General features: G+C 35.9%; 2 protein-coding genes across 2 annotated transcripts in view; both read right to left on the reverse strand.

Annotated features, from left to right (window-relative positions):
* Window positions 1-4,221: 4,221 nt before the first annotated feature.
* On the reverse strand, window positions 4,222-7,671 carry INSL5 (insulin like 5). The gene is made up of 2 exons (XM_025365537.1): window positions 7,465-7,671; window positions 4,222-4,726 (listed from the first exon to the last, which is right to left on the reverse strand). Exons 1-2 carry the CDS (start codon window positions 7,637-7,639, stop codon window positions 4,494-4,496), a joined length of 408 nt encoding a protein of 135 aa, XP_025221322.1. The 5' UTR covers window positions 7,640-7,671; the 3' UTR covers window positions 4,222-4,493.
* Window positions 7,672-19,020: 11,349 nt separating this feature from the next.
* Window positions 19,021-23,582, reverse strand: part of WDR78 (WD repeat domain 78) — a 105,532-nt gene continuing 100,970 nt past the window's right edge. The window contains 1 exon segment of the mRNA XM_025393022.1: window positions 19,021-19,235. Within this exon segment, the coding sequence (XP_025248807.1) occupies window positions 19,185-19,235 (51 nt within the window). The 3' untranslated portion in view covers window positions 19,021-19,184.

Consider the following 23,582-nt stretch of genomic DNA (forward strand, 5'->3'; position numbering starts at 1 on the left):
TTACTACCTTAAAAATAGACTTAAATATAAAACAATTCAAAAGTTATTGCTTGTTAAGTTAAGCGAGAGGGTGGGGGATTTTATGGACTTGTCTTGGAAGTGGCACATATCACTACTACTCACATTTAGTAGGCTGGAACTCAGTCACATGACCAAACATAAACACAAAGGAGGCTGAGAAATGTAGTTTAGCTGTGTGCCGAAGAGGAAGAGAAGAAGAAATTTTCGGTGGACAGTTAAAAGTTTATGCTATAGAGATAGATCCATTAGATAAATTACAAAAATAGATGATAGATAGATAAATAGATAGATAGATAGATAGATAGATAGATAGATAGATAGATAGATAGATAAACCTGCCTAGCTGTATTTGCAGTTACACCACATGAATTCATTATAAATATGATTTTTATTTCTGGCAGAAGTTATAAGAAACTCTTAATAAGGGTTATATTATTACTTTAGAACCAAATAAAGGAGAGCAAGGCTTTTGATTTATTTTATGCTTCTGTGGACTGTTTGCATTTCCTAACCTTATGCATATATTCTCCTTTTTTTTCCCTGCAAAAAAAGTCGTTACAGGATTTATTGAGAGATGAGGTTCCATTTTTCTTCTTTGTTTCTCCATGTACTTAAATTACATAAATACATTTATAATAACTAATAAATATAAGTAAGAATATAGTAAATAAATAACAAAAATATAATGCAAATATATATTTACTACTTTCCCCAGCAACCTGGTAAGCTACGTACTGACACAGAAATAAGTGTCAGTACATCAGGATATATGAAGAAAGTTGTTTATTGCATCTTTATTTGTAATGGCAAATACTGAAAACAATCTGAATATCTACTGATGTAATAAAGGTGGCAATACGTGTTATAGAATAGCAGTCCTCAAATGTTTTAGTCTCAGAACTCCTTTGCACTCTTAAAAAATTATTAAGAACTTCAAAGAACTTTTGTTTATGTGAGTTGAATCTATGAATATTTACTGCATTGAAATTTAAAACTGAGAAATTTAAATTTATTAATCCATTTAAAAATAATAAATCCACCATGTTAACACAAATAACATATTTTATAAAAACTTGGCCAGGCATGATGGCTCATGCCTGCAGTACCAGCACTTTGGGAGGCCAACACGGGCAGATCACTTAAGATTAGGAGTTCAAGACCAGCCTGGCCAACATGATTAAACGCCATCCCTGCTAAAAATACAAAAATTAGCCAGGCCTTGTGGCACATGCCTGTAATCCCAGCTACTAGGGAGGCTGAGGCAAGAGAATCACTTGAACCCCGTTGCAGTGAGCTGAGGTCATGCCACTGCACTCCAGCCTGGGCAACAAGTGAGACTCCATCTCCAAAAAACAGCAACAACAACAACAAACTACTTATATTTCACCAAAAAAAAAAAAAAAATTGGTAAGAAGACTTGCATTGTTTCAGATTTTTGTAAATCTCTAATGGCTGGCTTAGTAAAGACAGCTTGATTCTCATACCAGTTTCTGCATTTGATCTGTTGCTGTGTGTGGTATTGGTTGACATACATGAAGGAAATCCGCCTCATATAGTTATTTACTTGGAAAGGGAATATTATTTTAATAATGTTTTCAGATAGTTTTTGAATTCTTTTTTTGATATATCCCCAAACTCAACAAGCAGTTATTTATTATAGTTAGATTGCCATGTAAATCTGAAGTCATATCAATGAATCATTTGTACTGTTAGATTAAAATTTTTATTTTGCTCTTTGAGTGGATATTTTACCCATTCATTATTTTATAATATCATGCATTGATCATTTGGAAAATATTGGTTTGCTAAGTTATGCATATCTTCCAAACGTTGACACACAATGTCAAAAAATCAAATTCATTAATATCATCACTGATGCTGATGGTAGGGGATGAGTTTCCCAAAATTTCTCGAAAGCTTAAATTTTATCATCAGCAACAAATACTGTCAGTTGTTTTCCTTGAAGTGAAAGTTTCACTTCATTCACTTTTCAAATCTTATTTCATTTCAAATCCCAAAATCTGAATAACTAAATTTTCACTCTTTCTTTAAAAAAAAAAAAAAAGAAAAAGACAGTGCTTCGTGGAAAAAGCAGCTCACAATTTAATTACATAAATTTTACGTTTGCAATTTAAATACATAAATGCTTATCTTGAGACAACCATCATACTTCAGTATGCTGCAGAAATGCCTCATCCAGTCTTCCCATTACATCACCCAGAATATTGAAAAGACATGTACTCAAGGGTTGAGATTAATGTAATTTTTACTGCTTCATCAAGGATATTCTTCAGTGAAACTGACTTGCTTTTAAAAGTCAGAGTGCCTGGTAGTAAAGAATATTTTGACTACTAGTACAGATTGGCATAACTGTCTTCAATCACTAAGCAGCCTAAGTTTGGATCCAGTAACACCATCCACTAACTTGTGTGACTTAGGGCACATTTACTTACTTCTACTGAGCCTCAGTTTCCTCATCTGCAAAATGGTAGCAAAGTACTTTCACACCCTCATACGTTTGCTGCAACAAATGTGTGAAGGAAAGTGTTTAAATTCCATTCATAATGCCTTGACACAATTTAAGTGCCCAGTTTTTAGTAGATGGATTTCCAATATGGACTATTGTATCAATAAGAGCGGCACTTAGATGAACAGAGATTCTAACTCTTGTTACAACCCACTGGGGGAGTTCGCTGTCAGAGTTAGAAATAAAAGCATTGTTTTGTGATATCCTTACTCTGTCTTTTGTCATTTTATCTGGGAAGACATCCAATTGCATAACAATGACTTGGTTATCTGGGTCTTTGTTTCACAAATTCCAGAATGAGAATAGAATGCAGTAGAAAGGCAAAACCAAGGTGGCTCATACTACAGGAAGAAGCTTATTACTTAACATACTCTGGGTTTCAGCTGTTCATGGGACCTGGTGAATACATATATGCCCCCAGCTATTCTCACATATAACGCTGAAGGACTACATGAGTATTAGGAAACATGCATTGAGCACTGTAAGGTCCTTTGAGAAAAGCACTTTGTTTAGATTCTCATATTTGACTGTTGTGAAAGGAAAATAAATCTTAGGACTCGAAAATCACTTAGCCAAAGGGAAAAGTCAAGCTGGCAACTACATCAGGCAATCCTGCCTCCCATTTTATTACTAAGATAACTGTAAAGATTGAACAAGCTACATATCTCCCTTACAATTTGCCCACTAGGAAAGTTTTGTGGGCCCCAAGATCTTTACCCTAAAACAGTTCTGTCAGATTTCACTCCAACAATGTAAATTGATAGCTTATCTTCACAGGTGCGGGACAAAGAACAGAACTAAAAGTCATCCCTCTGCTCACCTGAGACAAATGCATGTCTGATTGCTTCCTCTCTCCTATATTTATCTTATGTAAAAATGCAGATTCACTGAGCTGGACTAATGCACAAGTGACTATTTCTCTACTTCCCTATCACATGTGAATGGTTGATCAAAGGCTCAAAAGAATACAACCCTTTGCTTCTCACCTACCCACACTTTTAAAAAAGTATTCCTTGGCCAGGCGCGGTGGCTCACACCTATAATCCCAGCACTTTGGGAGGCAGAGGCAAGCTGATCACGAAGTCAAGAGATCTACACCATCCTGGCCAATATGGTGAAACCCTGTCTGTACTAAAAATGCAAAAATTAGCTGGGTGTGGTGGTGCACTCCTGTAGTCCCAGCTACCTGAGAGGCTGGGGCAGGAGAATCACTTGAACCTGGGAGGTGGAGGTTGCAGTGAGTCGAGATTGCGCCACTGCACTCCAGCCTGGTGACAGAGCAAGACTCCGTCTCAAAAAAAAAAAAAAAGTTATTCCTCTTTCCCAATATCCACCCTTTCCCCTTTAAATATTGAAGCCCTCAAAGTCATCTTTGGAGAAAGGCACAGACCTGTATCCTGGGTGCACATCATTAACCTTGGGAACATAAACTTCTAAATTGATTGAGAGCTGTCTCAGATACTTTTTGGTTTACACTATGAATCAATGTTTAAGTTTTCAGTAACAATACACAGTAATTCAAACATTAGGAATGAATAGTTATTTCTGGATGATGAGATAATAGTTGATGTTTATTTTTATGTATATTTTTAGATTTTCCAATCACCAGCATTTTCTGTTTACTGTTTAAAAGTTGTTTACAATTTTTTAAAAAGAAAACAGCACAGTGAGCTTGATGTATAGCATTTTTATTGCAATTTTGCACAGCATTTGAAATTTCAAAGCATTAGTAGAATTTGAAAAGAACAGTTCACTAACCTTGGCAAAGGGAGAAAATATAGATCACTGTGGTTTCAACCACTCAGCTATACCTTTTAGAAAAGAAGTTTTGCCTACCCAAAAGCTATCATTTTAATAACACAATATTAGTGTTCTACCAGGGAGTAAAACACTGTAATTAAACATGTGATAAAGCTCTGCCACCCATTGGGTATTTGCTCTTGTCTTAGCAAAGAGCACTCAAATCAGTCATGGAGCAGCCATCAGTGCAACACAAAGTTTGTAAATCTTGTCTTGACATCACTGAATGCTTCTTTGACTTCCAAAGCTCTTCAGTAGGCGTCTGTCCACCCCAAAGACGGTCTTCTCCTGAGGCATCCACCTTCGGAAGGTTTTGCGCTGGATTTTCCTCAGAAAACTCACGTTTATTTGGGAGCTGGAAGGAGTTTCCTGTCTCAGCTGTATGGAAGAGAAAAAAATAATACATCCTTAGACAGCTCCTACAAAGAAGGCAGCAACCACATTACACTGTTGGGGAAATGAACTGGATCCCTGAAGTGAAATAGAATCCTACACATAATTTTTTTAAATGTTGGTCTGGTTTCAGAGAGATTAGACATTTTGGGGAGAGCATAGCCATCTCCACTCTCCTCATTTTACGGAGGCAGAAACTTGAGTGCAAAGAGGAGGAGTGACAGCCAGTGTCTCTCAGCTGGTCAGGACTTGACTTCTTTTACTCGCTACCTCTGCTGGATGACCAGCAACTTCCAAAGTTATTAATTATGTGCTATAAACAAAAAACACATAAACAAAAAAACAACCTTGTGTATGCCCTGCAATCTTGATCAGTAAAGAAGGAAATGGAGACTTAAACCTCTATATCTGAAAATAAAAAGTGAAATTCAGTTTTTGCCTAAGTGTTGTTTCCAAAGTTCACATATAAGCTTCTCTCACTTTTATTTAGTTCAAATGACTTGTCAGTGCCTTAGCACACCAGCAGGCACCATGAAAAATTAAGTGAATGGGTGCTGGTTGGTAAACCAGAATTGATCAGATAAATAATGCATGGGAAAACACTCTGAAAATCTGAGAAAGATTTAATAAGTGGTAGTATGATTTCAGTGATGTCCAACAGAGCTAGCCTCACAGACATCCATTCCACTGCCCTATGTGTTTCAGAGATATCCCAAATGTATTTTTTATAATGCATTTTGGTTATTCCGGAGATTGTTGTAAATCCTGTAAATTATGCTTACTCTCTGAAGGTTAAAAACCCATATAATTTTTGTTAGCATCTAGTCATACGAACCTCAATATTAAAGTGGTAGTGAAAATGGAAAATGCATGCTTTTTCAATACAATAGCCCAAATATGAACAGTTTAGGACATTTTCTAAAATGTTTTCATTACCAACATCATTTTAAATTAAACTGAAGCCTTAACAATCATACATATGGTCACAACATGCTTCCTTTTTAACTTTTTAGAATAAAACATAGCAAATACAATCAATTATTAAAATAGACTCTTAAGCAAAGCACAGAAAGACAAACACCACATGATCTCACTTATATGTGGAATCTAAAAACGTCAAACTCAAAAATGTATGGCGGAGAATGATGGTTATCAGAGGGTAAGGGGGATGGTGGGGGAAGAGATGGTCAACAGTACAGAATTTCAGTTAGGAGGAATAAGTTCAAGAAGTCTATTGTACAACATGGTGACTATAGTTAATAACAATGCATTGTATTCCTGAAATTGCTAAAAGAGTAGATTTTAAGTATCCTCATCACAAAAACATAAGTATGTGAGGTAATGCATATGTTAATTAGCTTGATTTAGCTATACATACATGTATATTGTATGTATACACATTTCAAAACAATATGTTGTACACAATAAATATATATAATTTTTATCAATTAAAAAAATAACTTTTAAAATAGGATTTTCAGCCATGCCCAGTGCCTTATGCCTGTAATCCCAGTGCTTTGGGAGGCCGAGACGGAAGACTGCTTGAGGCCAGGAGTTTGAGACCAGCCTGGGCAACATTGCAAGACCCCATCTCTACAAAAGATTTTAAAATTAGCCAGATGTGGTGGCACACACCTATAGTCCTACCTACTCAGGAGGCTGAGGAGGGAGGGTCACTTGAATACAGGGATTTGAGGCTTCAGTGAGGTATAGTTGTGCCAGCCTGGGTGAGCGAGCAAGACTCTGTCTCTAATCAAATAAATAAATAAAAATTTTAAAATAGGATTTTAAATGAATTCTACCTCATACTTTAATATGTAATTAACAGAAAGAATTTCAGTCAAACTTTTAAGTTAGTTGAATTGAATAATAAAGAAATAGAGTGAAGTCAGTCACTTCCCCGTTTCTGAAAGACATTTGGCTCATTTCTACCTTCAAAATCCTGATTAGGCAATTCCTACTACTAGAATTCCCACCCTGCTTCCCCACCACCTTTCATAATCCCCAAATCCTTCAGGGCCTCTGTCAACAACCACGACCTCCATGATGCTGTCACTTACTACAAAAGCCCACCACCTTCTCTTTCCCACCTGAGACTCAGTATGGAATTAGTAAAGACCTTGGCTCTTGAAGCCAGATAGACCCAGTTTGCTACCTAGCCACATTTTCACTAGCTGAGAGAAAGAATTTTCTTCTTGGTAAAATGATAAATGGTGGTAATTTTGCTTGCTTCACAGGATCCTTATCAGAAAGCTGAATGAAATGTTGCACATGTAACTTCCTGGGACTTAAACGTGCTCAATTAAGGTCAGCTTCTTTCCTTGCATCCATATTTAACAACTGCCTGAATTCTAACTTATTATACTATATAATTACTCATGTGTGAAAGTCTTGCTACTTCAACATGCTCCTTGAAATCACATGCTTTGCTGTAGCCTCCATAGTACCTTCCACAGATGCTGAGCTCATTGAAGTGGTCATGCAATCAAATGATTTCAAGCAGGGGACTAAAAAAGGAAGTCCTTATTTTCTGAAAGGTAGCATGCTCATCACCTCCCCAAGCCAAATTCAGTATATTTTGATAATTAATCCCTTAAATTGACATAAAAAATGCCTCAACAGTACTTAGAGAAACACTTAATAAAATAATGGTTTAAAACACAGCTTGAAAAACTAAGAGACACGTGAAAGGAAAATAAAGGAGACACATGAGTTACTGTTACCTTGCTGAGCTTGAGGGATCCCCTCCAGATGCCTTCTCCACCTAGAGCTGGCACAGATGTAGATGACTGTCCGTATATATTCTGCCCCACAGAGTCTCACAGACTCCTTGCTCCTCACTTCTGAGATGGCAAATAGGACAGAGAATAGAAACAGAGTGAAAATGGAGCCCTTCATTTTGCTGAGGACTGAACGAGAATCTGATATGGTAAGTATGGTCAAATCAAATTCTGGAGTGACTGTCACCCTCTTGACCAATTTATACTAACTTTCCTGACATTTTATTGGTCAGAACCTCATTTTTACAATATTTGCTAAGGACATAGGGTTACACAGTAAAGTTTTGAAAATGTGGTTTTATGATTATTGCCAGCTATCCAGTCACTCCTGAATACCGTCAACGCATCTGTGAGATGATAAAAACAGATGCCCTCTTGGAAGGCATTATGGAAAACTCACGGACTTTGAAAGTTGCCAAGAATGAGTTTCAATCTCAGCCTTGCTACTTACTGAGTGACATAGGTAAGTTTTAAACTTTTTGAGTTGGAGCAAAGCCTGGTGGACAACACCTGTAACCCCAGCACTTTGGGAGGCCAATGCAGGCAGATCACTTGAGGTCAGGGGTTCAAGACCAGCCTGGGCAACATAGCAAGACCCCCATCTCTACAGAAAATTTTAAAATTGCTCAGGCACAATGGCACACTTGAGCCCAGGAGTTCAAGGTTACAATGAGCCATGACAGTACTCCAGCCTGGGTGATGGTGAAATCCTGTCTCTAAAAAAAAAAAACAACAACAAAACTTTTTGAACCTCAATAACCATATCTCTAGAATGGGAAAACCCATCTCACAAGGGTTTTTTTGAATATTGAAAGCAACATGAATGTCAGATCAATGGGATATCACACTTAAGTAGGCAAGTTCTTATGTCCTGACTTTGAATCCTGGCCGTTGCTGTTACCTGGCTGTTACTTACCAGATCTAGACTCTTAAGCAAGTTTTTTAAAGCATCCTTCTTTGTAAAATAGTGTTGATGATTGTAAGTACCTCATAGAGCTAATGTGATAATGTGATAATGTGTATCCCACTTGTTACAATAAACAGCTAATAGGCCAGGCGCGGTGGCTCACGCCTGTAATCCCAGCACTTTGGGAGGCCGAGGCGGGCGGATCACAAGGGCCGGAGATGGAGACTATCTTGGCTAACACGGTGAAACCCCGTCTCTACTAAAAATACAAAAAGCTAGCCAGGTGTGGTGGTGGGCGCCTATAGTCCCAGCTACTCGGGAGGCTGAGTCAGGAGAATGGTGTGAACCCACGAGGCAGAGCTTGCAGTGAGCAGAGATCACGCCACTGCACTCCAGCCTGGGGAACAGAGCGAGACTCCATCAAAAAAAAAAAAACACACACACACACAGCTAATAATTATTAGCTGCTTCTCCTCTCACCATCAGAAGACTAAAAAAGACAACTTCAAAATTCAGAAGATTTTATCTGACTAGGATCTTGTTATCCTCCACCTATGACCTAGGTACACTTTTCTCAACACACATATCTATGATAATAGAAAGCTGAGTCTATATCCCAAGTAGCTAAATAATGAAATTTCTCTTTTGGTAAAACCTCTGAAAGCACTAGTTCTTGCAAAGGTCTTATCTAAACTGAGAATCCCAGAGTTTGAGATCTTAAAGAGCTGTTGACTCAGGTTTTAGCAAGTTGAACAAATAATGGTTTAGTTGATTCTGTGAAATCCTTGTCTGTGATTCCTGGTTGGAAAAAAAGTGCTAAGTCTGTGGTCATGATCATATCATTTGTACTTCTTGTGAAATCACTGTTCTTCTGTAGGGAAGCTGGAAAATAAAACAAAATAATCTATTCTCTAATTGAAAGCATTTTTTGCTCTAAAAAATAAAAATCATTTCCAAGAGTCTTGCTTTCTCCATTTCTTTGGCTGTAGTGTGAAGAATGGATTAAGAAGGGCAAGACTTGAGAAAGGAGAAACAGAAAAAGCTTTTTCAATAATTTAGATATGATGGTGGCCTGTTTAAGGTCATGGCAGAGAGGATAGGGCACATGCGTATTCAAAATATAGAAGGGCTTGGTACTGACTGGGTATCGGGGCAATGGAGAGAAAGATGTCAAATATGATACCTAGATTTCTGGCTTATTCAACTGGGAGGTAGGGGGGTCATTTGCTAAGAAAGCGACCAAAGAAACAGAAATGGTTCTGTCAACAGACAAAGCTACTCCATCTTTGTATGGGTCAAAATCAGTGTCTTTTATCAACTCCAGAGGGACATCTGTATTACCACACCCACAATATCAACAACTATTAAGCCATGTATTACCAAACTTTTTCCCTTCTTTGGAGATTTATACTGCCTATCTTGACAATGCCAGTTTTAACATAGCACTGCAGTAGATCTATGGTCAGTGGCTATGGACCGGGCTTCTGCACAACCCCAGGGATATTCAGCCAAGGGATGATCCCTACCTTGGATGTCAGACGGACTCTGGCATGATCCTGCTATCACCTACACTTGATCCCCCTAGGTGCAAAGTAGTCCCCTCTTCTGCCAGCTCTTAATACCTCATTAAGGCTCATTTAATTTGGGATGAAAGGCTGGCAATACTTAAGCTCATTCTGTGACCTAATGGAGGCAAGTCAGCCAGCCAACTCAGCTACCCAGATGAAAAGGCTTGTGACAATAATAAAAGCCCTAGATGTGAAGCCTGAAATTTGGGGGCATTATTTTCCCCATTTGTATATTGAGAGGGTTATTGCTAAAAGTCTTCTCTGCACTTCAAATTATCAGTCTTGCTATAATTGTCCAATTGTTACTCCCACCTCACAAATCTTCAGTGGCTCACTATTACCTCCAGAAGACAATCCAAACAATATGACATTTAATGCTTTCCACTCAGGTACCCAAACATTACTCTTTTCACATACCTCAAGGTCCATGAAAGGATAACCAACTGAAAAGGAATCTTTCCATCTTTTGACGAACCACAGTTTCTTGTTTGCACATCTCACAGGAGCACTTAATCCTTTTCATTTGGAGATGGACGTGATTTTGCTTCCTCATCTGGTCTGTAACTCAGTTTACTACCTATGTGGCAATTATTACGTGTCTTATTTCAGGTTTCATTCAGGTAGCTCTAACAAAATACCAGACACTGGGTAGCTTATAACAAGAGAAATTTATTTCTCACAGTTCTGGAAGCTGGGAAGTCCAAAAGGAAGGTGACAGCATGGTCCGGATTCTGGGACTTCTGTGTCCTTACACAGAAGATGGGGCAAGCTGGTTCTCTCAGGTCTCTAAGGTCATCAATCCCATTCATGAGGGTCCTGCCCTCATGCCCTATTCACCTCCCAAAGACCCGCTCTCCTAATTTCATCACCTTGGGGGTTACAATTTCAACATAGGAGACACAATATGTAATTTTCCACTCTAAGTTTTAATTTCTCCATCTATGAGATGATAATAATCTGTGTTTTATAATGTTATTGTGAAGTGGAATGAGTTAACACAAGTACAGCACCTAGCATAATATATAATTCAATAAATAATAAATTAACAGTGTCATGAACAAGGGATTAGAAAATGTTATTTTTGGTTGGGACTAGCTACTACGGATGACTTTTCTGTATAACTCTTAATCTCAAGACCATCCATAAATTTGCACTGCTGTAGCCTTTTTCTTTCCTCCCTTCCTTCATCCTTTCCTTCCATTCTTCTTTCCTTTCATCCTTCCACAAACAAGTTCTAATAAGAAAGGTCTTATGGTACTGTTTCTTAAAGTGTTTTCTTCAGAACATGAGTCTTTGCAGATGGTCTTTGAATATTTTTTTTTTAAAAAAAAGGATTCCATGATAGTAGTCTCTTTCTTTGAGATTAATAATGCTTACTAATATAGTAGAGCCCAGAGAAGAATTATAGTCAGGAAATTTCTTTAACTTTGTTTAACTCAATGTTTTCACAACTTATTTGATCTTGGAAATGATTCTATTGTGAAATTGATTAACATCTGAGATTGCTATGAATTTCTAGAGTAGACTTATTTCTAATTCTCCTCTGTCCCACCACATGGTAGGGTTGTATTTCTCTGCTCTTTAAAATTGGGCAAGACCATATGGCATATTTTGGCAAATAAAATGTGAGTGGATGTGACATACATCACTTCTGCCTGAAATTTAAGGATTGGTGTCTGATCCTCCAGTTCTCTCCCTCTCCCCAGCTGTGGTTACCAACAGCATTCCTGATGTGGGAACCTAATCACTGAGTCAGAACAATATGGAGCAGAACTGCCCACTGACCTGTAATGAATATGTAATATGAATGAAAAAGAAACCTTTATCATTTGAAGCCACTGAGATTTGGAGATTGCTGGTTATAACAACATAACCTGGCTTATCCTAACTAGTGTAATTATCTTACAGTTACTTACATGGTACAGATGCAGAGAATGTTTATAATGATTCAAGTTTCTAGATCAAAGCAAAATAAGTTATTTGGCCTTAACAATTGGAATTAATTACCACATTTTCAATATGATTGATTATATGAAGGCCTACAGTTAATGTGTACCAAAAACCCAAATTAACAACCAAACAATGAATTCAGTAAATATATCACTCACTTATATACTATTTATCAATGAACTATGATGACAGTATACTTAATAGATGGTATTTGGAGTAGGTTGGCATGAGTTGTATATACTGTTTGTGGCACTGGACTTTGGAAATCAGATATCAGTTCTTCCACCTAATAGCTATGTGACCTTAATACTTAAAATTTTAAGACATACTTAAAATCTCTGAATCTCAGTTTCTTCATTTGTAAAATAGAGACAATAATACAAACTTCATTAGGTTAATTGTAAGGATGAAATGATGCAAATATTGCTGATCAGAGTCTCTAGCACAAGGAAACTTTCAATAGACTGATCATTGATGGTAATTATAATGATGAGAATGCCACCAAACAGAACCTTGGTGTTAGAATGTTAGACTTTTAGGATTGCACTCTAGTTTCCAGCTAAGAGACCTTGAGGATGCATTTAACCTGTAATTTGGTTTTCTGATTTGTTACATTGAAAATATCACAGGATCAATTGCAGTAATGTTAATTATAGCTCTGATAAATTATAAAGCATATTACATATAATTATTTGATGATAATTATGATTATGGTATCTCTATAAATTCATTAGCAAATACTAATTTATTTTTGTTATTTTCTGACACAGATAGTACCTGCTTATCATTGACTAATACTTAATTTTAATGCTTCTAGACAGAGTTTTCATTAAGATGCAATGACTCGTTCAGCTTTTCCTGGAAGTCATTCACAACTCCTCATTTTCTCTCACACTCCATTGACTAAACCGTTTCCATACACAAACATCCACTAAATCACCAAGTCTCTTTGGTTCTACCTTCTAAATTTCTCTATGATCCACCCACTGCTCTCTATCCCCTCTACCACGACCTCAAGTTTCATTGGCATTGCTGCAATGGCCTCTCAGTTGGCCCTGTCATCAATCCATTTTCTATACTGCTGCCAGAATGATCTTTCTGAAACTCATGATTATTGCCCATCTCTAAAACCCTCCAACAGTTTCCCTGAAGAAAATTTCCAAATTTCTCTAACATGGCCTGCAAGACATTTCATGATTTGGCCTCTCTCTACTTGTTCAGGTTTTAGATACCCTCGAACTCTAAGTCGTCCAGTTATATCAAATACCTTACAGATACTGAAGTTTCATATTCTCTTTTTCCCCATCTGAAACTCCTTTCCCTCCAATTTTTAAACCTGGTTAGCTTATGAAGAATATGTGTGGAAGGGATATTGAAATAACATTATCTGGAAAACTTTTTGCATGATTTTATAGATTACACTTTTTTTACCACTCATTACAGTGATTTTTTAATGCCCTATCAGTAAAGATTAAAATGACCAGCTGACATACAACTTAATAGTAATTATAATAATAATAACCTAAATAAAAAATAGGAAAAGGACCTGAATAGACATTTTTTTCAAAGAAAGCATAAAATAGCCAACAGGTATATGAAAAGTTAAACATCGCTAATCATCAGGAAAATGCAAATCAGTACCAAAATATTACCTCACACTTATTAAGATGGCTATTATCAAAAAGAGAAGAGACTAATGTTGGTAAGGATGTAGATAAAAGGGAACCCTTGCACACAGCTGATAGAAATGTAAACTGGTACAGCAAATATGGAAAATAGTATAGAGAGTCCTCAAAAATTTAAAAACAGAACTACTATGCAATCCAGCAATTCTACTTATGGGTATATATCCAAAAGAAATAAAATCAATATATTGAAGAGATATCTGCACTCCCACGTTCATTAAAACATTATTCACAATAGCCAAGATATGGAATCAACCTAAATGTCCCCTGGTGGATGAATGGATAAAGAAAATGTGATACACACAGACACAGATAAATATTATTCAACCATAAGAAAAGGAGGAAATTCTGCTACTTCTGACAACATGGATAAATCTGGAGGACATTATGCTAAGTTAAAGAAGTCAGGCACAGAGAGACAAATACTGTGTGATCTCACATATGTGGAATCTTTTTAAAAAAGTCAAATTTATAGAAGTATAGAGTAGAACAGTGGTTACAAGGGGCTGGAGGATGGTGGAAATGGGGAGATGGTCAAAGGGTAAAAACTTTTACTTATGAGATGAAAAGGTTCTAGGTATCTAATATGCAGTATGATGACTATAGTTAATACTGTATTGTTTACTTGAAATTTACAAAGAGATTAGATTTTAAGTGTTCTCCACCACACACAAACATACACACATACATGAACAAAATGGTAACTAAGTGTGATGACGGATGTGTTAGTTAATTTAATTGTGGTAATCATTTCACAATGTACAATTGGAATATATACAATTTTTATTTGTCAATTAATTATACTTTAAATAAGACTGGGAGAAAATCCAAAACAAATACACCTAAAATAAAATAAAATGAGCAACTAAAAATGTTTTTTGAAATATATCTTAAAAACAATAATTTACATTTAAAGCTTTATTTTGTATGAACAGAGCAGCAGCTTTCTTACTTTTTTGTTGTCATTGTAGGCTATTAGAAATAAAGACTCAATAAATAATTGGAAAATTCAATAAAATTATTATCAGTGAGTTCTGATTTACAACCGCCAGAACCGCCTGGAATCCTCTGTTCTCCTAGTATAATGGCACCATGTCTTTTAATAGTTGACTTATTCAAGGAAAATACAGACATGGTGAAAGTACATTTTTCATTAGTTGTTCTGGATGTTGCATAAATGTCTCATCCATTTAGAAAATGCAGCGTTCATTTTTATAAGATTCATAACAATGTTTTATGTGTTCCAACTTAAGGGATACATTATGCTTTCTATTTAACCCCGGAATTCGTTTAATGTAAACTGTCAGCCTTTTAGTTTTATCACTAAATGGATACGTCAACCTAAAGAAACGAAGACTAATAGCCTAGTAAATCTTCTATGGATTTGAGGGTGGATTTGACATTGTACAAAATCCTAAACAAACAAGAAAAAAAAAAAAAGCCTAAATATTGTGTGAAGGAACAAATGAGATCATCAGCATAGTCTGCAGGAGAAGTGGAGCCTTGGCAAAGACCCAGTCAACCGCAAAGGGCAAAGAGGTTCTCAGACCAGGACATGGGGATGTGGTTCTGGGATAATCAGAATAAGAGCTGCCATTTTTGAGTGCATACCACGTACCAGGCATTTTGCTAGGTGCTTTACATCAGAGATAAATTGTTCCCCAAATGGCTGGCAGGAACACAATCTTAAAAAGTAGCAGCAATTCTCACTCTTTAAAAGAAAGGGATCATAGGTTAGTTTTTGTCTTGAAGGGAAAAATTGATTTTATATTGCTATAGAACCAAAGACAACTATGACTATGTTAACCAACTTTCCAGGCTGATTTTATGTTTTATATGTTTTTGACACTTAAAATGTTTTTTTTTTCCTTCTGTGATGGTCAAGATATTTTGTTAGAATTTTTAGAAAATTCCATTTAAAATGTTATCCCGTCTTGTGATAAAGGGCAAGCATGAACCTATCATTTCCCCGTTAATTTGATAATTCATTTATTCAATAAATACTTGTTGCATTACTACTCTGTGAGCCACTGCTCTAGGTGTTGTAAATATAGTGCAGTGATTGAAACACATAGTTCCTACCCTCAAAGAACTTACAGTCTAGGAGAGAGCCAGGCACTAAGCAAATGATTGTACAAATAAACATTTAGCACAGTTGGTGCAAACCTTCATTTAGAAACTCAGTTATCCAAGAAATATATTTGCTAGAACTCTGTTCAGTTTTTGACTCCAAGTTCCCATACCACTCAGCTGGCAGAAACAAACAACATCCAGACAAATTAATGTCAGTCCAACTTGGGCTTGGTTTCCTTCCCCTTCCCTGGACATAACTAGAGCATCTTACTCTGTGTGTGCCAAGGCCTTTCTGTCATCAAAGAGTTGGTGCCTCCTCAGTTGTCTGGCTTCTTCGGTTCTAGCAGTTCTTTACTGCTGCTGCTGCACATCACTCATGACATGAGGAATGGCTTTCAGAGTTCCTGTGGTCCCTCACAGGTCTTACTACTTCCTGGACAATGGTTTTTAGAAGTAGGACATGGATCTCCTCTGCTCTAAGGATCCATAGGCCTCCCTCTTTTTCTTATCCCCCTACCCCTTTCCATCCCTGAAGAAACTTCACATTTCTCTCTATGTTTAAGATACTTGGTCTATGTCTCAAATACCTTTTCTAAGTCCTGTGCTTTTATAGAACAAAAATGGATGTAGTTGATTTATTGTCATTTTATATGTCTCCTTCAACTTATAAACACAGAGCCACTAACTTGAGAAGGGAAAGGTAATGAAGAAAAATAAAGATTAAAATATATCTCTTAATATTATCCCTCAACAATAATTTCTGAAATAATGCTATAAGGGAAATCCATGGTGACTTGAGAACAGTTAACAAAAGAACCAAATTTAATTTGATTGGGTGGTAGGTCCTATGAGAGGGAGTTCACAGAGGGTTCTTCTGAGGAGACGAGATAGGAACTGGGATTTGAAAGCCATGTAAAGAGTTCATGTTTTGAAGAACAGTGAGGAGAGAGGAGGAGGATCCTTTCTCAACAGAAAGGATACACATGGCAAGGCCTCACAGCAGGAGCACATTGAAAAAAAAAAATCTATGAGTATTATCACTTACAGATAAAATCTTAATTATAGATTATACACACTTGCATTTTGGTGTATGAGGCCTCAGCAAACTATATAAGGCATCAACCATTTATTGTGCCATAATGGAAAAAGTGTAAGAACTGGTCAGAGCTTTGGATTTGAGTTCAAGCCTGACCAGTTATAAGCTGTATGGTCCATGGCATATTGTATCACCTCTTCAAGCCTTAATTATATCATCTGGAAAATAGAGATTATGACAATATTACAACTACATGCCCCGTTAGTCTCATAGGATTGCTGTGATGATATTCTGGGAAAATGGATGTGAAACTGTTTGGCAAACTGTAAAGAACTTTCATGTGCATAATTATTAGTATGTTAATAACTAAATCTATTCACAGTAAAATTCAATGTTTTATTTTAGAGAGACTCCTCCTGAGATAAAATGGCAAATACTAAGTGTTCTATTTTCTCGCTTATAATTATATGTAACTACATAGAGGTGAACCAAGTGAACACACTAAATATGATACACAATTATATAGTAGTGAATACAATCTTTCTTTTCTGGAAAAGCAGCTAACAATTTACTATCAGACAGCAATAATGTAAGTTCTATATGAAAGATGCCTGCTAGAAAATGATCAAATGAAGTAATGAATATCTAGCACAAAATAGAAGCCTAAAGTTAGCACAGTCACCACTCTCTCTTTAGATCCCTAACCAGCACACTAGGGGGTGTGTGTGTGTGTGTGTGTGTGTGTGTGTGTGTGTAAGGATAACATAAGATGGCTAATGGCAGGGCAGAATTCTTACCCAGTTCTTAAAAATGTGTGGTAAACAGAGTTTACTAGTAAAGATTCAAAGCCAGTCTATAAAGCAAGCAAAATAATTCCTTCTGAAGTCCCTAGGAGGAAAGATATTAGACTAAAAATTTTATGCCGATCTATAACTATGAGAAAATCACTTAAGGCTGCAGAAGCAGGGGTGAGAAGGGTAGAATAAAATAGGTTCAGTGCTTTAGGATCAGTTGCCCAGGATCCAAAAAGAATAGCTTTATTTTATATGGAGTCTTGAAGAACAATGGGGAAAACGTGAATAATTTGTAAAGATCAAAAGTACATAATAAAAAGGAACACATTTTTTTCAATTAGATCAAGTTTTTATTTTATTACACAAGATGTTATGGAAAGTCCAATCTTTCAGAGAGACAAAAACAAAGATAATCACAATGACATACCAGTGGAAAATTTATAATCCTTATAACCTGACCTAGCCTCTAAATCCATGTAAAATTTGCCTTGCTTTTGTTTAAAGGATGGCTCCAAACAAATGGAGATTACGAAGCAATGGATACTTGTAAAAGGTAGTTCCCACTGTTGTATTGATTCCAGTCTTGGTTTTTATATATGTGTGTGTGTGTGTGTGTGTGTGTGTGTGTATATATATATAATTATAATATATATATATTATTTTTTTCCAGAGAGTTTAGCGAATTTCATATGCCCTATCCCCTCCTCTCCATGTAGAATGCTTTATAGAACAGCCCATAATGTCCTGTGGTCTCAGTTAAACCCAGGATTTGTTAAAACAAACTGCATAGAATAGCCTGTTAGCAATGAATATTTGGAGGAGTCACTGCTCCCCATCTACACTCCAATTTTCACAACCTTGCTCTAGAACTCTTCATAAAATAACATCCTGATGTGGCCTATAGATCAGAGACTTTTTATTTTCTATCTGGGTCCACTGAAGTCTGGGCTTAAAATCCAGAGCTGATTCTGGGCAAACAGAGGAGAGTACCCTGTTGTGTCCCAGATTAATTTTTCTTACTGAATTGGGAATGTGATAATCACTGGCCAAACAATAAAATTCTGATATTTACTGTCATATATTTTGCTTGCCAAATAGTCTAACAAAGTTCTATAGCTTCGTCTCTTAGTTCTAAGAGGATAAAACGTTAGGTACAAGAATCCACTATTTTCATCAGACTAAAAACTATGTAATTATAAACTCTGGAAAACACAGCCTAGAAAGCAGCGCCTGGAAAGCAGAAGCTTTAAAAGTCAATAGAATTGTGTGTTATAAAGATTTTAGTTTAAGTGGTTCTAATAATTTCCAAGTTTCGCTTCTATAGGTATAATAATTTTCTAACTCATTTAGACATTATATAAGAATGTACATGTACTCATATGTACTTAAAATATGATCAAGAAGTATAGTAGTAATATCTTTAGAAAAATTAAGAAAATTCCACTGAAACTCTTAAGAATAACTCTTAGATCACAAACTAATCAAATATCTCTGAAATAAAAGTTCATTAAATTTAAATTAAGTGGAATTTATACATTAAATATTGTTTTCTGAAATCAAAATCTGGTGTACAGTATATAATACAGAATATTGGACATTAAACAATTCCTTTTTTAAAACAACTACAAGAAAAATATTAAGAATGATGAATTATGCTGGTTGATTTGACTTGGATCCAAGCAAAGTATCTATTATATCTCCCTGAAAAAAAAAAAGAGACATACAATTACAATGCAATAAAATGCAAATTAAAAGGTAAAGTAGTCTTTAAAATGCCATTTAAAATTTATAAGTTAGTGATACACATATCCAATAAGATTGTAAAAGGGAAACAAGCAAAGGTAAGTTTAAACAGTAATGGTTATTTCCTAGTATAAACCTACTCTTTCCATGAAAGACTTCTTTTTGAGACAGAGTCTTGCTCTGTCGCCAGGCTGGAGTGCAGTGGCGCAATCTCGGCTCACTGTAATCTCCGCCTCCTGGGTTCCAGCAATTCTGCCTCAGCCTCCCAAGTAGCTGGGACTACAGGCATGTGCCACCGCGCCCGGCTAACTTTTTGTATTTTTAGTAGAGATAGGGTTTCACCGTGTTAGCCAGGATGGTCTCGATCTCCTGACCTCGTGATCCACCCACCTTGGCCTCCCAAAGTGCTGGGATTACACGTGTGAGCCACCGTGCCTGGCTGAAAGACTCTTTTAATGAATTCTGATAAATAATTTTATAAAGATTCAGTAAGAAGAAAATTTTGGCAGCTCCTATTTAGCCTTAATGCTTAAGCCTAAACTTTCTCATTTATAAAGTACCGGTTAAACTTACTGATATCTTAAGTTCTTCCCTGATCTATTAATGCTTGACTTAGAGAGTAGAACTTCTCAATTTCCATGTGGGTTTTGTTATTTTTCACTTAGTGGTACTGATATTCGTACTAAAATGGGTAAAATGATCATATATAAGAGGATGAAAATCAAAGATGGGAGGTGAGTTTTTAAGCAAGACAGTATAGTGAAAAGATAGGAACTGGAAGCAGAAGAGTTTCTCTATCACATAGTAAATGTAATCTTGAGAAAATCATTGAACTCTTTAGATAATGTAACATAAGTCAGTTCATATTTTTTAGCCTATACTATGCTATCTTTCGCACTTCCCCATCATTCAAAGTCCTGCACACCAAATCAGTTGCCAAGTCCGTCAATTCTAACCTTAATATGTTTCTCAAACTCATCTCTTGCTACTTCATTTTCTCACTTGGGCAAATGTAAGAGGTAGCTACAAAAATTTGTTCAATGTTGTATCCTTAGTTCCTAAAACCGACCCCATCACATAGTAAATACTCAGTAAATATTAATACTTGTTGAATAAATGAATCAACAGTTTATTTCTTCTGCCTTCAGTGTCTATCCTCATTAATTTCTTACATATATTACAGATTCATGTTTCTAAAACTCTTTTTTGAACATTTCAGTTATGTTTTTATTTTTCCTTCAATTTGGAAAAATGCAAACAGCAAGAACACAGAGAAAAACATGGTAAACATTTGTATAATGAACCATAATAGTAAAATTAGTATCCAGGAGTGATTCTCCACAGGCTGCCTGCAGAAAAGGAGTTGCTTCTGTAACTCTCCATTGAAACTGACTTCTCCCAAATGCTTATACCATAATTCTCTACAGCTCAAGACTTAGACCACCAGCAATCCTCATCATGACAGTAGAAGAGCTGGTGCTTCCCCAGTCATGAATGTTAATGCAGTGGTAACTCCAGCCAACAGTTAGCTACATCATAAAGTTATAATTGCAAGCCTTGAATTCCAGTCTCCTGTTCATGCCAGACATTAGGCTGGTGTTACCACTAACCATGAACCCTAAGCTAGTAGGACAGGGCTGGAGCCAACCTTTGGCCATATCCTACCACAAAAATATTCTGGTCCTTGCTCTCATCAGGAAGGGGCCAGAGTTTCAGAAATCATGTCACTTAAAACCTCCAGAGGGCCAGGCATGGTGGCTCACACCTGTTAACGCCAGCGCTTTGGAAGGCAAAGATATGAGGATTACTTGAGGCCAGGGGTTTATGATCAGCCTGGGCAACATTAACAAGTCCTTGTCTGTACAAAAAATTAAAATAAATTTTTAAAATTAAAAGTTAAAAATATTAAAAGTAGCAATTAGAAAAAGTGATACTAACTGGAGTCCTGAAAGACACTGATAAAACATAGTTTCCTTTGTATACCTCCTAAAACTGTTCTTCCTTTTCCCTCACGTCCCAGGGGTAGCCTTTATGCTAAATTTGGTGCACATCTTTCATATAGAATGAAATCATAAGGCTTCCAAAACTTTGATTCACTCTTGGTTAAAATTAATGAAAAAATTATAGGTCATAATGCTACTTGACAAGATATCTTGGTAGGAAATAATGTTTTTGACATTAGCAACTTTGGAACTTCAAATTATTATTATGACTATAATTCTCATAAGCTAAGAAAGAAAAGGTATATCATTAACATTTGGCTGTAAGTAACAAAAAAAATCTAATTAATGGTTTTTTTGTTGTTGTTTAATCTCCCAAAAACTATAACCCAAAGCCTTTCAAATATAGTGACCAAAAACGTGAAAAACATACTTGTATCCAAAAATTATATTTATTTACTAACATATGGAATTGATTTAAGAAAATTATTCTTACCAGCCTTGAAATCGCATGCGCGCGCGCGCACACACACACACGCACACACACAGATTTGCCAAAAATGTTCAGATTCTCTAAGCTTAGCTTTCTGCTTGTAGAGCATACTGTTCAAATTAAAAGATGGCATAACTAATTCAAATCCAAACACAAAAATGAAGCATTTTTCTTCTATATTCCAGTCTATATTTTATACTTTTACCAACTATAAATGTGTCTACTAAGAATATGTTTTTATTTTTGTGTTTAAAATAATACTTGCATATATTATAACATATTGTACTTACCATGTTGAAATTTGCTTTTATCACTCAACACTGTTTTTTAAATTTATTCAAAATTTGTCATATTAACACATTAAGATATAGGTCATTTAAATCTCTGTATTGTAGTTACACATGTGAAAATGTCATATTTTATCTAAACAGTTTTCCACTGATAATCATTTGGGTTGTTTTCAATTTGTCAGTGTACAAACAAGGCTGCTATAAACATTGTTTTCTCATTAGCATGTTTTTCACACCATTGTCCATGAGTTGAACAAAGCCCTAAAGATGTATAAAATCTGGGCTAGGCCTGGTGGCTCACACCTGTAATCCCAGCATTTGAGGAGGCCTAGGCGGGCAAATCACTTGAGTCCAGGAGTTCAAGATGAGTCTGAATAACATGGCAAAACCCCATCTCTACAAAATATACAAAAATTAGCCAGGCATTATGGTGTGCACCTGTAGTCCCAGCTACTTGGGAGGCTGAGGTGGGACAATTGCTTGATCCCAGGAGTTTGAGGCTGCAGTGAGCTAAGATCAGGCCACTGCACTCCAGCCTGGGCAACAGAGTGAGACCTTTCCTTTAAAAAAATAAATAAATAAAATAAAGATATAATCTAATCTAATCAGATGGCATTTAAACATCTACAAAAGTTGTAATCCTACTGAACAGGAAAACTGTAATAATTTAGAATTTAATGATACAGTAAATCAATGAATTGAAGTCCATCAAGTGATCCAGCAACATGGGAAGGGTTGCAGACTTCCGTGAGATGACGGAGGACTTAGGTAATGTGTAACTAGACTTTAGGAGACATGGGCTGGGAGACAAATGCATTGGAGCATTGACAAATCAACAGTAAAACAGGGCTCAGGCTGGCAGCTAAGGTAGTTAGGTAAATCCCCTGAAATGTTCACAGTGTCAGGCCTCATTCCCTGGCTAAAATCTTAAGTCAAGATGCATCTTGGCTAGCTGTGAAAATAGTCTTCAAAACTACTTATAATGTTATTCTTTTTTACCCTGAGAAGAATAAACATTGTGCACAAAAATGATGCAGCAAATCAAACAGGTAACTTTAGTATTTTCTGCATTAAGGAATTTATATAATTTTAATATTTTAAATATTTATTATGTATATGAGAAGTTGCCATATTGGAATGTCTAACAGAAACATTTGCTTCTTATATAAATGTGTAATTTGGGTAATTGATTTAGACTTACAATCATGGATTGATATCTTACCAATTTGTAAACAGCATTGGAACATTTAAGAAAATATAGTCACATTCATCATTTATAGTCATTTATAGTCAAATATAGTCACATTCACATTCATCACATTTAAAATTTTTAATTTATGAAATTAATAAGAATTCCTTAAGTATCTGAGACTTGTTTGTCCATAAGAAAATTGAAGTACTTAAAAGTCCAATATATTAAATTTATAAATGAGAATTAAAATATTTAAGAAAATTGAATTAAGTTGCAAAAACTCACTTAGCATGTATTAAAATCTGCTAGACTTAAAAAGAGAATAAAATATATAATCTAAATGTAACAACTTAAGATGAACTGTTCATTTTTTGTAAATCTTATTATCAT

This window comes from Theropithecus gelada, chromosome 1, assembly GCF_003255815.1.
Source record: "Theropithecus gelada isolate Dixy chromosome 1, Tgel_1.0, whole genome shotgun sequence".
NCBI classification, from domain to species: Eukaryota; Metazoa; Chordata; class Mammalia; order Primates; family Cercopithecidae; genus Theropithecus; species Theropithecus gelada.

Bases quoted from the DNA above. Each gene is read 5' to 3' on its own strand.
- INSL5 (XM_025365537.1), bottom strand. From the start codon at position 7,639: ATGAAGGGCTCCATTTTCACTCTGTTTCTATTCTCTGTCCTATTTGCC. The intron at 4,727-7,464 runs GTAACAGTAACT...TCTTCCATACAG, and splicing joins GATCCCTCAAGCTCAGCAAG to CTGAGACAGGAAACTCCTTC.